Raw genomic sequence first — 18,158 nt, 5'->3', positions numbered from 1 at the left:
GCCAACCCATTTTTTCCATCAAGGGGCAGTTGGGGTTTCAAAGGGGGGCCCCCCCCCCCCCCCCCCAACTGGACTAGAGGATGTGCTTCAGCCAATAATGGACATTCAGTCCACCCCACCAGACTACAGCCACTCTGGACAAAAAAGTCCCAGAAACACATGTAGTGTGGATGTTGGTCCCTTCCGCACCAAGTACTCTGCTCTACAGGTGTTGTGGTTTAACCCCAGCTGGCAATTAAGCACTGTGGAGCTGCTTGCTCACACACACACACACACACACACCCCTCCACAGTGGGATGGGGGGGGAGAAAAGTAAAACTCGTGGGTTAAGATAAAGACAGTTTAATAGGACAGAAAAGGAAGGGAAAATACTACTACTCCTACTACTAGAATATACAAAACAAGGGACGTACAATACAGTTGCTCACCACCTGCTGACTGATGTCCAGTTGATCCCTGAGCTGCAGTACCCCCAGCCAACTTCCCCCAGTTTTTATACTGGGCATGACATAATGTGGTATGGAGTAGCCCTTTGGGTCGTTAGCATCAGCTGTCCCTGCTCTGTCTCCTACTAGTTTCTTTTGCCCTCCCAGCCTCCACTGGCAGGGCAGTATAGAAAGCTGAAAAGTCCTTGATTTAGTATAAACACTGCTTAGCAACACCTAAAACATCAGTGTGTTATCAACATTATTCTCATCCTAAATCCAAAACACAGCACTATACCAGCTCCTAAGAAGAAAATTAACTGTATTCCAACTGAAACCAGGACAATAAGTCTGCACTGTGACACCACATGGAAGTATGGTAGAGCGGGCTGTCCAAAATATCATCGTTGCAGTGTTTTTGCAAAAAGTAGCTTATACTGTATCTTGTAGAAATATCAAATAAGGTGGAATTTGCTTTGGAAATGAAGTTTTTAGTAATGGTGTTATTTATACAGTGTATTTCCTCATCTTCCCGTCTTTCCTTCAGTGACTACATAGGTGCAGTCAATTCAAGATGCATTTGGGGTAAATTCCTAGGTTTTAGGACAGCGCAACTCTGCAAGTTTAACAGGATTGTTACATTAAAAATTAGAATGAAAATCAAGATGGATTTTGCTACGTGAGAATCTAATCTATTTGCATCCTTTAGGTCCTTTACAGAACAACTGAGGAAAATTTCCAGAGATGCAGGAATGCCAATCCAGGGGCAGCCGTGCTTCTGTAAATACGCGCAGGGAGCTGATAGTGTGGAGCCCATGTTCAGACATCTCAAGAACACTTACACTGGGCTGCAGCTTGTTGTAGTAATTTTGCCAGGAAAAACGCCAGTCTATGGTCAGTAAGTGCAAATCATGAGCATGTGTGTTTCAGTCACAATTTCGTGTATTTTTGGTGAAGTATCTGTATGAGAGAAGTTTGATACTGGTTTAACTATATAAATTCCATTTAGGAAATGGGCTAAAAATTATTTTTATTCTTCTTCTTGTGCTGCGTGATGTTTTATATTCTTTTCATTATTTTTGTCTATGCTTTTAATTTGCTTTTCCACATTCTTCCTGTTGGTTGCATTTGAGATGCAGTTTGTGAGTGAGAAAGCTAAACCAGGGCTTTTGTGAAATTGATGAAATTGATATGCAGTGGATTAAAATATTCTTACTGTAATTTATGTGCTGAAAATTCCAAGTGATTGAAGAAGTAATGACTTCAAGAACCATGTAACCATGCATTTTGGTTCTAACTAGCTCTTCCTATAGGCAAGACTGTTCATTTTCCTATCCTGCCTTCCTCCTTTTTTCACTTACCTTGCCTAATTGCAGCACCAGCCACTATTTTTCTCCCATAGCTTCATGGACTCTCTATTCTCTAGTGTCTCAGATCTACCAAGCAGCTGCAGATTTGTTTTATCCCATCCCTCACTCTCACCAATTTAATACAGCAGAAAATAATTTCCTAAATTTCTCTTCGCCAAATTATCTCCTATAAGATAAAAAGAGAGATTAAAAAAGGAATCTTGACAAAATAGTACCTCTTTTTCCCCCTTGAATTCAGCCTTCCAAAGGAAGTGGCTCGTCTCTAATTTGTTCAGTAGAAATTCAGTGCAAAATGACATTTTCACTTTCCTGCTTGGCATTAAAAGGGGACTCTTTACTTAACCACTGAGAGGATGTGGTACCACAATCATCTGCTTTCCTTGTCATTATCTTTAATTATAGTTCTTTCTGCCCCCTCTAATCATCTCCATTTTCTCCCTGCGCTCTTCCATACTCTTGTCTTGTCTTTTCTCCTCTTCTCACCCTGCTCCTCAAAAAGCCCCTTTCCCTCTCCTGTTGCCAGAGGGGGGTTTCATCTTCTCTGACCCTGTCTTGGAGCCTAAATTTCTTCTCTTCCTGAGTGTAAGAGTATGGCTTTCTTCAAGTCTTTAAGTCTCAATTTCGTTGGTAACAATAGGATTTGTTTTAACCTTTTGAATAGTACAGATCTTAACGAGTTTGTTTTGGAGTTTTCATGGGCCATCCTTTGCTAAACTGGCCACTTTTTATGCAAGTGATAAACTTTCAGTGATGGACTGATAAACTGGTTGGCTGAATATTACTCAACATGTTACTATTAAGTTTGCGTACTAGTCCAGTGTTTAATAATGAAACAAGTGCTCATCTTCCTAATATTATCCACATTACCTACTTTATTAGCCAAAAGTTTTTCCATGCTGATGATAAAACACTAACTCTAAAATTACAATTCTTGTAATTTTTTTAAAAAAATCTTTGTTAAAATAAGCCAACAGTGCCCTTAGTTAGATTTAGGACCCAGTTACTGCGCAGTTGGCAGGTGGAACAGTACAGAACTGGGAGGAGGTTTATTGGAGGCTGGAGTTGGGCTTGGGCTTTAGGTTTTTTCTTGTTTCTTCAAGCTTAATGACCACTCTGCTAAAACTCTTAAGTGTAGTTAATTATCACTGAATTAACGTCGCCTACATTGTTTGATTTGCAATATGCAAATATTTTGTTTTTTCTTTGTTTTGCAGCGGAAGTGAAGCGTGTTGGTGACACTGTGCTGGGAATGGCTACACAGTGTGTTCAGATGAAAAATGTGCAAAGAACAACACCGCAAACTCTGTCTAACCTTTGCTTAAAAATAAATGTCAAATTAGGAGGCGTAAATAATATTTTACTGCCACAGGGAAGGTAAGCCATCTTTCAGAGAAGAAGAGGGTATTGTATTGTAAAGAGAATGTGTGTCATATTAAGATAACTCGGTGCTTTTATTTATAGTCATAGCACGGTAGTATAAGCGACTCTTCAGATGAACTATCTTTTGGCTTCTAATAGATAGTCCTGCAAGTTAAGTTACAAAGACTGGAGAGGAATACTTGTTCCAGTTGAAATTTGTAATAAAAATATTGTTATTGCAATCTGACCGTTGAAGTATACAACTTTCATTTGAATGAAAAGTTTAAAATACTTTATTTGCTTGTGAGTTTTCAGAAACAAATAGAGACCATCTTGAATAGTAGTGCCTTTTCCTTTATCATTTAATTGTGGTCAAGATTCTTCATTTTGTTGAGGGTATGTCTTAACTTACATAGGCATTTAAAAAACCAAAAGCTGGGAGCAGAAAACTCTTAATTGGTTTCCAGGTCCAGTTTACCTTGCAATTTCTTATTAGTATTACATTGATAAGTCTTAGTTATACTGTGACTGTATTCTGTCAAGTTACTTTGATACTGTTGAGTTCTGTATCTGACATGTCACTGAAGTCCTGCATATAGGTGAATGGGAGTGAAATAAGTATCTTGTTATTTGTAAAAAAGGAGAGACCCTGCTGTAAAAGACTAAATTTGGTTTGTGTATCATCTTAAAACAAATGTTCTTAAATTGAAACTTTTCATGAATTTTATTGACAAATCAGTGACAAGAAATTCTAATCAAAGAACGAACAAAATACAGCTTGTTTTGTCTTACCTCTGCAGGCTAGAGAAGGCTAGCATAAAGATATATAAAGTTACTTTAATCAAAATGAACAACTAGGTTTGTAAGTCACTAAAAAGATGGTGTTTTTACAATCATTGCTTTTCAAGTTGTGGAGAGAGCTCAGGGAGTAACCTGCTACATCGTTCTTGGGAGCCTGTTTCAAAGAAGTCAACATTCTGTTTTGCACAGATAAGGAAATTTTCACTTTTGTATTTAGGCTAGTCAGAAGGCAGCTGCTGAAAAATAATCCAGCAAGTACTTAGGGAGGGAAAAAAAGAACACGTTATCAGAAGGGATATATATTTTGTCTATCTTGTTAAATTCTGTTTATTGAACTAAATATACCCAGCCTGGGTAATGTGCTTGTTGGAGACTTCTATTAAAGCAACTAAAAAATCATTGTATTACAGAGCATGCATTTCAAAAAGGCGCAGCGTTTTTTTGCTGTTGTTTTTTCGGTTTTGTTTTTGTTTTTCGAAAAGGAGTTTAAGATACTGCTGTGGAAACAAACACACACCATATAAGTAGTTATATGCTGGATTTATAAACATAAAGTCTCTGTTAAGTGGCATGTGTTGACAACAATGTGGCCAGAAAGTTGAATTCTGCTTGTTATACCAATAAATGATGCATCCATGAAAATGGAGTTAAGGGGTGGAAAAGTATGGCACAACTACACACACCTACGTGTTCTGAAAAAGTGCAGGTTTGAGGTATTTAAAACAGAGCTCTTTATTATTTTCTGTTGGTTGAGGGGATGGGAATAGAACAGCTTTTTATTTGTATGATTGCATTCTAAGTTACATCGTTATAATTACCTTCAAATTCCTTTTCAGAGAAGGTCTGAAAACAGCTGAATCTGTCTACATAACCATTCCCCCACACACCCACGTAAACACCAAAAAATTCTCATGGCCTAAGATTTCCTATTTAAAATTGTTTTATTGAGGAATAGAGTTGAAGCTTAAAACTTCCAATGTAGTGTGTTGGTGTTCCACTCTTGATGCAGTGGATCAATATCTTAACTTAAAGGTTTGTTTAAAACTTTGAAGCATAGTTTAAAAAAAAAACCCCAAACCTATGATATCCACAATTTTTGTATTTCCTTACCAACGCTAGTTTTTTGTTCAGAAATGAAATTGTAGCATCTGTATATGAGCACAGTCGTTTAATTTTCTCAGGTGCCATTTGTTGGTAAGGAATCAACTGTTATTCTTTTCTATGGTTTAATTAACAAAGGCTGCAATTCTCCAAGTTAAAAAAAAAAGAAGCTTGGTGGTTTTTTTTTTTTACTCACTTTTAATGAAAAGCAGCAATTGGTTATGCTTTAAAAATATGCCTAAGTATTTAGTATGAGAACCCTAATCAGAACTTCTAATTACTGTCACAGTATGAGTGACCAACTCTGATCAAGTGCAAATTGTTGACTAATTTACTGCAAGAGCATAGAGTGCTATTTACTTGAGTTATAATGCACTTTATTAAGTGTAAGCCTTGCTGCTTTTACAAACTTGCTTTCTCTTTATCAGACCACCAGTATTTCAACAGCCTGTCATATTCCTTGGTGCAGATGTAACTCATCCGCCAGCTGGAGATGGAAAAAAACCTTCCATTGCTGCAGTAAGTAAATTGTATAATGATCTTTAACCCCTGCTCTCTCCTGCTGCTCAACTCTAATGCATTTTATTACTTTCAGTTCTTTTGTGGTCCATTTCTCCTGATTGCCTAATTATAGTATTATTATAATAATTTTTGTGCAGGAATCTAATGAAATTTTGGAGAGCTTGCTCTGATACTAATTACTTAAATGTGTGTTATTAGCTTGTAAAATGCCTGAGCTGCTATTAATACACAGAGGAGCTCTTCTATTAGCTGTTATTTGTCAGCAACCTGTAATGAGCTGGTGCATGTTTAAATCTGCTTTTTCAGCAGTTAAAAATGGTAAGAATCTATCTGTTACTGATAGGGAACTAAGCTAGCTCAGTTGTGGTTTTGGGGGATTCAAGCTTCCTGACAACACAAAATGCAGTAATCTCTTGGAAAGGTACTCCTTAAGTACAGGGAATGGCTTTTGACTTGCGTTATGTCAAACACCTGTAATGGCTGCTCTGGCTTATTTAATAAATGAAGATCCTTGGTGACAGTATGTTCAGTATCTTAGCCTGTGGTGCTAAATAAACAAATACCTGTTTTAAAATGTTGCGCACGTGTGTCCAGGGAAGACCAGGTGGAGATGTGCTTACTTGTGACATTTGACATATGGAATTCTGATTTTTTTTTGTTTGTCTGATTATTTTTTAAGTCCCATGCCACTTTTACAATATACGAATTTTGATGTTTCATAAACAGAAAAATCCCTTCCCTTGGCGAGCAGTGTCTCTTTGGTGTGGATATTTCTGTGGTGCCTCACCATTTCAATTTTATGGATTCATCCACAGTGTGTCAGAGAGCGACTTGGTCTTCAAGAGTTCAAATTCCTGTGCTGCAGTCCTAACTAAATCTATGGTTTCATGGTATCACTGCTCCAAATTGTATTTGGTTTTTAACTGTATGTAGGTACAAATAGGAAATTAGTCTTTTAAAATAAGTTTTCTCTTTAAGCAGGCTATGTTGCCACAGGTAGACTAAACTCAAAGGTCTTCCAAGCACTTTATGATTTTGTCTACATCTTTGCTAGGTCAACCCCTTAGTTTACAAGATACTGTTAAAAAGATAGTGCGGTTATCTCGATGAAATACCTTTATTAAAGTGCTTTTAAGGTTGGTTTGATACTAAGCATTTTTTTCAACAGGTTGTAGGAAGTATGGATGCTCATCCTAATCGATACTGTGCCACTGTTCGGGTCCAGCAGCACCGCCAAGAAATCATCCAAGATTTGGCTGCCATGGTCAGGGAGTTGCTTATTCAGTTCTACAAATCAACTAGATTTAAACCAACTCGTATAATCTTCTACAGAGATGGTGTTTCTGAGGGGCAGTTTCAACAGGTTATATTTTTCTTTTTGAGATTTTAATTATATAGTTTTCTGGTAATAATGTAGTTTTATGTAGTTGGAGTTACGAAAAGAAGTATACCCTCAACAAATCTTCCCTCAACAAATTTGTTAGATTCTAACCAAGCAGAGCAGGGAAAGTGTTTTCATATTTAATGCTTTTCCCCTTTAAAATATTCCCTTTGCAAAATTATAAAGTATAGTTTTAGCACCTGAGTATGTTCAACATCTGTGACCAATTCAAGATAAATTAGTCAAACTGTATCCCATAGAACTTGGACAATAAAGAAAAACTAAGTGTAAGCTAATTTTCCTGCTTTTTTTAACCAGGATTAATAAATGCTGTTTTTTCACACTCTCACTTTGAATTAATTCCCGATAAAATTCAAAAAATACTTTCTTGTATTTTTTTTGTTTGCTTACAAGTACTATATTTTATGAAATATTTTTCTATATATTTTAAAGATACTATCATACACTTTCCTTTCCAGTATTATTATATGTAAATTAAGACACAGAATTTAGTCAACTTCTCAGAATCCAAGGGGAAGGGAGTAAAGGTCACTTAGTAAACTTGAATTACTAAAATAATCTTTGTATGAACTTCTGATATTTTCTCCCATTTATCACTGGTTTTCACTGAATTTTTAATTTATAATTAACCCACATCCTAAATCATTGCTTTTTGGTTTATTGCACTTCCCTCTCTCTCAGTTTTTATTGATGCCTGTAGTCCTGCATGAGACTTCACAAAGCTGGGAAAGAGCATGCAGTTGAGCAATTCTGGATTTTATCCCTTGTACTAGTTTGAAAAATAATTGGGCTGTTGTATATTCAACAGCCTAATTAAATGTTCATTTGTATTTGACAGTTAAAAAGACTTTGACATACAGCTTATTAGTCCAAGCCTCATGCTTGGAGCTGAACAAATATGGAACCAGCTCTTGCCTGGCTCAGGAAACTGGTGATCTAATTTGTTCTCATTAAGTGAAGGAGTTAAGGTTTGATCGTGCATGCTTTGACATCTCATTATTCTTGACAATGCAAGAAGGAACATGATAGCTATCTTACAGGTTACTCTTATCTTTCATACTTATCATACATCTTTATGTTTATGATTCAGGTTCTCCATCATGAATTGCTGGCTATCAGAGAAGCATGCATTAAACTAGAAAAGGATTACCAGCCTGGAATTACGTTTATAGTTGTGCAGAAAAGGCATCACACCAGACTCTTCTGTACAGATAAAAATGAACGGGTATGTTCTAGTTGTGACTGGCAAGTATCTAGCAGGCAGCCAAGTTACCTGTTACTTACTGCTTATTTAAGCAGTAAGTCTTCTTTGAAGAACTACATAACATAGTAGGTGAGATCTTTCTGCCTGGAAAGGAAAACCTTCATTTTCTGTCCCATATAATAAAGTGGCAAGAAGCTTTTATGAAACGTCAGCAGGATGTGCCTTTCAACAAGTCTGTCCATCCTTTTTTAAGTTCATCAAAGTTTTCAGGTTTCTTCTCAGTTTTTTTACTGTCTCAAGATCCTCAAGGGTTGAGACTGATCTGAGTAGTGTAGGGTTTATAATGTAGATGTCTACATCTGGAACAGTTACCTCAGGCACTCTTCGTTGTAAATGGAGATCTGTTTAGTATTCCGAACACACTTTAAGACACCTTTCATCTGATCCTAGTGCTAGGAAGTTCACTAATTTGGTTGCCATTGACTACAGAGTGACTCTTGGATTACCAGCTGAGATGTAGATGTCTGCACAGTAGACACTGAAATTGTTAGGTAAAGTGAACCCTACACTTCAAGAATACTTTATTTTCTGTTAACACCACCTTTAAGTTATCTTAGGTGTCTAGTGTCTTAGGTGGAGTTCGATTTGGGCATATCAAATGTCACAACACATTATTTGTAGTATTGAACATCTTGAATTGTTTATGAGTGTTTCATAGTTGTTATTGTATGTATGTGAAGTACATGTAGAAATATTTGATCCACGTTTCTGGGTGGAGAGGAGTCTCCCCAAGTCTAGGATGGAGTCATTGCTGTAAATGAAGAGTTCCTAACCTCTGTTCACAGATAGGGTTTTTCATGTTCTTTTTCCTTCTGTCAGGCTTCTCTGTATGAGCATTTGAAGCCCATTAGGTTTCAAGGTAATAATTAATAACTTCTAATGCTGACAGGAAGGTGGTTTTTATATCGATAACATGCTATGATTACAGTTGCTAAATTGCTTTAAAGTAAAGAGTATTTTTAAGTTCTGCTTTGAAGTAAAGTGTTCTTGAGGGAAGAAGAGGCCTGTCTTACAACTATGGATTGTCCTCTTTCACATATAAGCAAGAAAAGTTATAGAGGAATAACCTGCCCTGGAATGGGAAGATGAAAAGAATTTGACAAATCAGTTGCAGGAAATTCTTTTTACATTAATCAGAAAAGCTAATCTTTGTAGGTAACTTCTAAGAAGATTTTGCAGCTTGTCTTTTTTTCCTCTGTTGTAAAGATGCTCCAGATTTTCAGTTTTAACAAAATTTCAGTTTTGCTCATTCTTTCTTGACTTACTGCTTTTTACAGATTTTTTTTTCTTGTGTTTTTTTTTCCTTTCTATACAGCTGAAAAGAAAAAACTTTGTGTGCCTTACTATATATGCATTTTCTGTTCACACAGGTTGGAAAAAGTGGAAACATTCCAGCTGGTACCACAGTGGACACAAAAATCACCCATCCATCAGAGTTTGACTTTTACCTGTGTAGTCATGCTGGTATTCAGGTACAGCATTTTGTGTGGGATGGTAACTTTCAAAGATAACACTGGCTGTTGGTATTTCCCTGCTTTCTTTGCCCAGAAGACAAATGGTACAACTTCCATCTATGTATTTTGGCTTTTCATCTGTGCCATCCACAGTGCTCTTCTGTTGTTAAAATCTAAAAGAAATAATGAAACTAAGCGGTTACGAAGCACACCTTGGGCGTTCAGTTTATTGTGCTTCTCTCCTGTCTGTGTACTGCTTTGGATGGTAGCAAGGTAGTTGGACTATTTTACATAGCTGCCTCTTGCATTAAATTCTCTTTAAATGTGCATCCAGTTCCTCAGAAACAACAAATAAATTTAGGCAGTACTATTGTAGTTCCACATTTTCTTGTGATTTCTTCTTCCCAGTCAGAAACAGAAGCTATTAAACAACAACAGTACTGAAAATCAAAATGTAATACTCTCAAAAAAAGCATATTCAACGGGGCACAAGTTAGATTTGCTGTTAGCTATTAATGTTTTGCCTGAAGGTACTTTATATGATGGCTTTTGGTCAGATCTAAGTTTCACAAGATGAAAGTGCATTTCAATAAGATCATTTAATTTCAGTAAGTGGGATGAAATTCTAGAAAATGCAATCCTATCCAAAAATGCAAAGGGATTAGTTATATGGGGAGCAAGGAGGGAGGTTGTTTGCCTTTTTAAAGGAAAAATTTGCTGAAGTATGTAGAATTGCTCACATGTGATTTCTGAGGAAGCATCTGGTTATACTACAGTTCACCTACAGAGGTGGAAATTTAAAGAGATATTTTTGAAATGCTGACATCCTGTGTGATCTGCCTTCAGGGAACAAGCAGACCTTCTCATTACCATGTCCTCTGGGATGACAATCGTTTCTCTTCAGATGAACTGCAGATTCTTACCTACCAGCTGTGTCATACATATGTACGCTGTACTCGTTCCGTTTCCATCCCAGCACCAGCATATTACGCGCACCTGGTTGCCTTCAGAGCCAGGTATCATCTGGTGGATAAAGAACACGATAGGTGAGTTGCATAGTTTTGAGTTATTACAGAATTTGAAAGAAAGCAGGAAGGAAGTAGGCTTGTTAATTCTGAGGTCAGTAGTACCCTCAGTTAGCAGTTTGAGGGTAAATTTGGTCTTACCACTGAATTATATTGTGGAATAAACCAGAAGATGTTCCTGTATGCTTCTGTGCTTTTTCTTTCTGTTTCAGAACTTCAGTGGTATTTTAAGGATAATTAACTTTTGACTGTTCTGTTCAGAAGAAATGAATGATATGAAAACTTTATATGCAAGGAGAGGCAGATTAAATAGGGTTTCTCTTCCTCCCCAACTTCTTTTTTTTTTTTTTCTTTTTTTTCCTCCCCCCCCCCCCCCCCCCACCCTCCCTTCTCTTTCAGTGCTGAAGGAAGCCACACTTCCGGTCAGAGTAATGGCAGAGATCATCAAGCACTTGCTAAAGCAGTTCAAGTTCATCAGGACACATTGCGCACTATGTACTTTGCTTGACATGTTTTAATGTTTAGCAACTCAGTACAATACAGAGTTGGATTCACATGAGACCAGCTGCACTTAGACCAACAGTTGCCCAAGCTACAGTGACAGCCAGCAATGAGTGATGCATCTTGATTTTTTTTCTTTCCCATTTGCAAGAAAGCCTTCCGTCCAGAATTTCAGACTTGATTATGAACTGCATTCTTGTACCAACCCCCACTATTGTTGGAAATGTGGTTTGCCAAAAATCTCTAAGCTGCTTGGTATAAAACAGACCCATATTTTATAATTAAATCAAGAGCTGTGATCTCAGGGCTTAGGGAAAAAAAAAATCCACAACAACCCAACCCACAAAACTCCTCATTCAGTTTGCTATTCGTTGAATTGCTTTTAATAAATTGGAAAGATCTATTTAATACTAAAGTTTGATGGGCTAAAATGCTGTGAATTAGCTTTTAATACAAAGGAAAGCAAAACATTTTTTGACTGTTTATGAAGCCTTGATTATTCTAGATGCATTTACAAAATTCTTATTTTCAAAAGAATGACAGAATTCTGGTTTTCAACTGTCTTACAAAGATTATTCTCTGTGTGTCTAAGGGCAAATGTATTTTCTGAAGCTTGTTCTTGAATGTTTTTTATTGTGCTGCATTTGAAAATGTTTTTCATAGACTAAAGAATTTTAAGAGAATGAACTTGTACCTAAGCTTTTAATAGGTCCAGTTAGATTGGCAAAAGAAAACGTGCCATTTAAAAAAAAAAAATTGTAAAGAATTTTTTTTAAATCATACTGACAGCTAACTTTAGAATTTGTCATACAGGACTGTGACACTTACTTTCCAAAGTCTCTAAAGAATACGGGTCTGTGGTGATAAATACAGTACAATCCTTTTTCACTGTTTGAGTTAATGTAAGTTTTATATATGTTTCACAGTATTAATGTGATAGACTAGATGCTATTATTTATTTTTATTTACTAAGGAGTGCTCATGATACTTCTGTTAACATATCAAGAATGCTTTGGATTTAGAAATTAAAACCTTATTGTGGGGACATTACTATTCAAATGCAAAAATATGCAACTGACTTTGTGACAGTTCAGAGATACATACAGTGTATATTGTATAGCTTGCAGTTTGTAGAAAGGCTTTTTAAGCGTGCACACAACATAGCAGGTTTTACCTGTGCAGTTCAGAGACGCACACAAGACCAACATTCTACTTTCGTTCAAGCACAAAACAATTATATTTTATTTATATGTTGAATATTGGTGAAGCAGGAGCTCTAATAGAGGAGAGTGGCTCGCTGTTTGTAATTTAGACAAAAGTCAGAGAATCTATGCAGTAAAGATAAATCTTAGGAAACTGAAGTTTACTTATGGAGGGAGGTGAAACTCTCTTCATTATGCATATGGTCCATAGTAAATGTGAGAGTTTTGCCATTCTCTTAGGAGAAGCATTAATTAAAACTGATAATTATTAGACAAACGCTTCTGTTAGTTTGCACACTGGGTTCATAAAAAAACCATAATACATATGTAAACCATTGCACTAATTATGATGCCACAAGCAGGTTTAGAAGAAAATGGAAAAAGCCCAGGAAATTTGTTTATGCTGACTTGGTTTTGTTTATTTTTTCATAGGATAACTGAAATAACATACTAAGAGGCAGGTTTTAAAAACTTCATTCTCTTCCACTGATTTTTTGCTTTGTCTTTTCCCTTTTCTCTTACCAGATGCTCAGTCACTGTTTTGAATATATTTACCTCTAGCCACAGAGATGGGCGAGTAGCTTTAACCAATACAGAGGTCTGTGCCATATAGAGGATAGACTATAACCAGTTGCTGTTGAATAAGCTAGAAAGTGCCCAACCTTTGCTGTGTCAAGAGTTTAGGTACATAACTTTGTGCAAGTTCAGATCTTCACCTTGTAGCAGTGTGTTGGTTGTCAGTGTTGTTTAGGTGAAATAACAATGTAAAACCTATTAATACATTAATTGTATTTGTATTATTCTAATTTGGTGATTAGGCTGCTGGGTCAGATTTTCCTTCTTGGTCATAGTTATGTAAATCCAGATTTTAGATTATGCTGGTATAACAGAAAGCAAATTCCAGGTTGCATTGTCTGCCTTTCTGTCTTCCAGCCAGGTTGTACATACATTCCCTAAAGTACCGCTAAACTGCAGAACCTTTCCATGATGGGTATGTTGCACTTCTCTGTGTGTTTGCTTGAGAGGTTTCATATTTCAGTGAAGATTTTAATGTGGCGGAGTACTGCATAAGAAATATTTTTTTATGTGAATTATTCTTAACAAATGGGAAAAAGATCACCCATTTTCAGATGCCATTTAGTTTATTTGCTGTTCGTTATGCAGAGACTTCTTGGATGTGAAATTCATCCTCCTCTTTCCTCTCTGTGCAGATCTGGAATAAATTACTTACACAGGTGGTCATACAGGGCGAGGAGGGTGGAATCTGTCTTGACCTCAAATCTTTCTTTTAAAGCAGACTGTGGGACTTCACTGCATCCTGTTTAGGATGTATTCTTTGGGCTGCAATAGTCGTTGCAGCTCCTTTTTGTGAGAAGAGTATTAGGCAGACCCTTCATCTGAGCGTAGCTGTTGTCTGTGCATCCTGTTGGAATGAACAGAAATTTTGTGTAGCTTTCCTTCCCTGAGCATGAAGAACTTGGGATGGTTATATGCATTTCAGGCTAGGGACATTTTTACCTTTTACAGGTCTTTTTAAGCCTCTAATACTGCTAATTCTTTATGGCTTGATTTCTCCCTCCTTTCCCCTACCCTGCCACCCCCGCAAGTGGTGAATTAGTGAATAATTTAAAGCATTTTTCTAAAAAATATTTAAGTATATACTTTGAAATGTACAACATGCTATAAGTCCAGCAGCTATCTTTCTGGGAATATTTTTAATATAAACTACGTATTCAAAAATGTCCTGTCAAAAAAACCCACCATGAACACCTAAAACCATACTCTTCCCCCCCCCCCCTTACCTCCCATGTGTTTTGTAAGAACAGCAATATCTCAGGTAAACACAAAGCTCAAGATGTCTCTATCTCACACGCATTCCTGCTGTTGAAGTCACAGTTGAGGTAGACAGTTATAACCACTAAGTCACTATGCAGCTCAGGTCAGCAATAACCAAATGTGCATTACCCTCTGGCAGTTGTGTTTTTATTTTTTTTGAGCTTGTGCAAAGGAGCTGCATGACTCTCATTGCAGAAGAGCACTGGGCAGGACCTCATCCCTTCCTCTCACTCTCCGTTATGTTTCTGGCAATGACCTTTTGCTTGAATTTAGCCATCGGTGCAGGCGGTCCTGGTGCTTAGCAGTCTGAAAACTGATAGTAATTGCACCCCAGTGACAAAAATATCTTATTCCCATTGCAAGCATGACCAGTGTGATGGACAAACTGACTACTGCCAGTACTGCAGTATTTCTTTTGTTTTAAAGGAGTGTGCTTGGGAGATGAACGGATATTAATGAGGTGCTTGCTATGGTTTAGTTTTCTGTAAGGTTGTTGTTTTTTTTTTTTATGGAAATGGTAACACTATTGAAACAAAAATATTCAAAGACTGAAACTGGTTGTAGAATCTCTGTCCTCCAAGAGGCTCAAACTTGGCTGGACAGGTCCCCACATAGTCTCGGCTTGCTGGACCTGCTTTGGGCAGGGTGCTGGACCGGACATCTCCAGAAAGCATGTGGTTCTGTGGCAAACCCCCAAAAACCAGCAGCAGCAAGTGTGAAATGCTCCTGTTAGGAGGTGAAAAACAGTATCAACAAACAGAAGATACTTAAAAGTTGTCTTTTTTTTTAAATGTACAAAATATAATGCAATAATTAGGTTTGCTTGGTTTTGGAAATTTCTGCTGCAGTGGCTGAATAGAATAACGTGTCCACTTCACCTCTTCTAGCACCCAGGAAACAGCTGAGTTGATCCTCAGGAGGAAACATCCTATTGTGAAATGTTGGAAGTAGGTGGATTTGTCTCTGCCTTATATGAGTTTGGCATTCAAGATAGACCTATGCAATCTTAACACTTTTAATTTATATATATGCACTGATGTATGGAGTGAGATCACTTGTTTTTATTAGAACTCCTTATTTTGGCTTAGTTTGGGTTAGAATATTTCATCAACCCTTCTTGGCTTGCTGAATTACAGTCTGTGATCTTCCATGTTACAGAAGCTTTGGCATATTAATTTCCTCGTTTCTAGATCTGTCAAGTTTTGGGCAAGTTTGTTGTTTACCCCAGTTGTTAGGGAAAGGTGTTGTGTTTGGAGCCAGCATGGAAAACTTACAGGAAACTTATGCTTAAAACAAGAAATCCGTAATAAATACTTTTGATCTTCATCCAGGCCCCCAGGCAATGTTTCCTGATTGTAAAAGCAAAAAGGTTGCGAAGGTTTAGTTTTAATTCTGACTCTTATCAATAACTCCTGCAGCCTTTTTCCATTTTTAACATAAGTCGTGTTCAGATGTTAGTAGATAATTTTTATAACTAAGGCAAGAGAGAGTATTTCCACAAGGATTTTAAATTTAAACTTTTGAAGGGGGGGGGGGGGGGGCTAGGTTTTTGTGTGCCCAGGTTACTTTCTGAAAAGACTGAAGTTTCTAATTGAGTTAAGATGCTTCTGAAGTTTTTATCTAAAGTCATAGGTGTATGTGCACAAAGGCTTTCTATTAAATAGAAGATTGTGATCTGGAGGGCTTTGCGTGTTGCTGCCAGTGCTGTTTTCTTTACCACAGCAGTAGATTCCTCAAATACAGTGGTCGTGTGCGTCTCAGCTGTAGAAACCCCAATCTTTCTCATGCCAATTAATCTCTAACATTTGAAAGCAAGGATAGGAGGAAGGTCTGCATTAACACCCCTCCAGCCAAATTTAGTGGATTGTTCTAAGTTTTTTAGTGTATGTGCAGGTTGTTTCTGTTTGAGGAAGAATGTTGATATTTTGAAGTGAGAACAGGTTGGTTCTCCAGGTCATGCTTATTCAAGACTATAAGTACTAGAAATGCAGGACTGGGACCTTTGGAGATTTAGATGGACGTACTTGTCTCTTGACGTAATCCAGTAAGCATCTCTGGTGGCATAAATAACCCAGAAGGGACTCCTCTTTTTTAAAAAAAACAAAAAAAAAAAAAAAAAAAAATTTTTTACACATTAAATAAAGGAATGTAAAAAAATTTCTCAGTATTTTTCACACTCAATACCAGTGTAATAAAATCACATTTTTTTCCTATTTTTTTAATACTCTTCTCCTACAGTAGCATCTCTTTTTGTGTATTTGTCCTGCCAGTATGGCTTTCTCAGTTTCTAATGCAGGACAGTAGGTTTTTTTGTTAATTTGGGTTTTTTGTTTGTTTTTTTTTTTTTTTTTTTTTACTTTTATACTACGTTTGGTAACATGCTTATTGATGCATACATGCAGTCTTTTCTAAGGAAAACTTCAAGTACAAGGTAATTGCACTGACTATTTTTTTTAAGCCCCCTTTTTACTGTAAGACTTCTTTTTTGCATCTGCTGTAGCTGTTTGAAAATACTGTAAATAGTGCTATGTATAGCAAATACTGACATGCTGTGGATACCATTCCTTGTTGTTCTTATATTTTTAGGAATACTGCCATACTTTACAGTATTGAGATATGAGCTTTGATTTTAAATGTTGTTATACTTTCTGTTTGCATTACGGTATGAATCCGAGGGCACAGTTGCTTTATTACAGTGGAAATAGGGTTCATCTGTATTTATAAAGTATTTCTTCCTTCTCTTCTCTATGCACGTTTCTCCCACACCATAAGGATACAAGACAGTTTTTAAGCTACCAGTGTGCTTGTTGTCTGTGCAACGTTCAAATGCCAATCTTTGATATCACCGTCAGATCACTAATAGCATTAGTGTAATATCTGGACTATCAACTGTAGCTGTCATGCGTTTTCCTTGCTTCTTCCAGCATCTGATTCTTGTATCATATGAAGAAGAACCGGTCTGTGTGGCAGAATTAGTGGAATAATAGGGCTTTGGGATCCAAGGTACAATGTCTTGCTCTCTGTTCTTCCACGGGTGTGGGATTGTCAAATGAAGTAGATGCTCTAATGCTCTGAACTAAGAGTGTTGCCTCTCTGATTGCCCACTTGAGAAAGCCATCGATCTCCTATCCATCAGTAATTGCTTTTTGCTTCTGTAATCCTTGGGGACAGGAGAGACCCAAACTCCAGCCCCGTCGTCTAGCGTTAGGATGTGAAACAGCAAGTTTTACCTCCTGTTTCTGAGGGTTAACGACTGGAAAGATGCATTCCTCTGAGATGGTTTTAATCCAGAGTTACGGGGGACAGGGTTTGCATGTGCTTGGTGTGGCACATAGTCCTGTTTTATCTCATTTAGTGTGTTCCAGTTGCTTTTTCTGTGTTGTTTCATTGCCTGAAGTGATAATATGAATGTAATGGCTTGGCCAAATCACTACAAAAGGTGGTTTTGTAATATTCTTTAGTTAGCAAGCAGATGCAGTTAAAGGCTACCTCCTGTATTCCTCCGCAGATGAATTAATTTTTAAAGTGAACCTACTACTAAGCAGCCAAAATGCTCCCAAACAAACTGTATTTTTACTATTTTCTTTCTTGCTGGAGAACTAGCGGTGCCATACTGTGATCTTGGACAGCTGGTCATCACTCCTTCTGTCTTCCTAAGGTGTAGATGTGGCTTGTGTTGATGCAAGGTATTAAGGAGGTATCAGAAATGGCTAGGCAAATTGCACACCTGGCACGTTCATTTTTGTGCAGGGATACTCGATAGCAGCGACTCCCTCTATAACTTGTCCCTTCTCTTGCTGAGTTTGTATACTGTTGTTTCCAGATGAAAAATGTTTTTGTACTTTAGCTATTGGCCGAAAAATGTCATGCTTTCGCTGAAAATGACATGAAGGTGC

General features: G+C 37.2%; 1 protein-coding gene across 3 annotated transcripts in view; it reads left to right on the top strand.

Annotated features, from left to right (window-relative positions):
* AGO2 (argonaute RISC catalytic component 2) overlaps positions 1-18,158 on the top strand; it is a 65,814-nt gene that overhangs the window by 37,339 nt on the left and 10,317 nt on the right. For 2 of the 3 annotated variants that reach the window (XM_010584198.1, XM_010584200.1), the window contains 7 exons: positions 1,135-1,319; positions 3,010-3,169; positions 5,485-5,575; positions 6,747-6,941; positions 8,071-8,205; positions 9,615-9,716; positions 10,545-10,744. In XM_010584198.1, coding sequence (XP_010582500.1) covers positions 1,135-1,319; positions 3,010-3,169; positions 5,485-5,575; positions 6,747-6,941; positions 8,071-8,205; positions 9,615-9,716; positions 10,545-10,744 — 1,068 coding nt within the window. Of the gene's footprint in view, positions 1-1,134; positions 1,320-3,009; positions 3,170-5,484; positions 5,576-6,746; positions 6,942-8,070; positions 8,206-9,614; positions 9,717-10,544; positions 10,745-11,122; positions 14,199-18,158 lie in introns of those variants that run through there. The other variant, XM_010584199.1, reaches the window with a different exon arrangement.

Source organism: Haliaeetus leucocephalus, unplaced genomic scaffold (genome assembly GCF_000737465.1).
Source record: "Haliaeetus leucocephalus isolate CR32 unplaced genomic scaffold, Haliaeetus_leucocephalus-4.0 Scaffold953, whole genome shotgun sequence".
Taxonomy (NCBI): domain Eukaryota; kingdom Metazoa; phylum Chordata; class Aves; order Accipitriformes; family Accipitridae; genus Haliaeetus; species Haliaeetus leucocephalus.
This window is presented reverse-complemented; position numbering and strand designations above follow the sequence as displayed.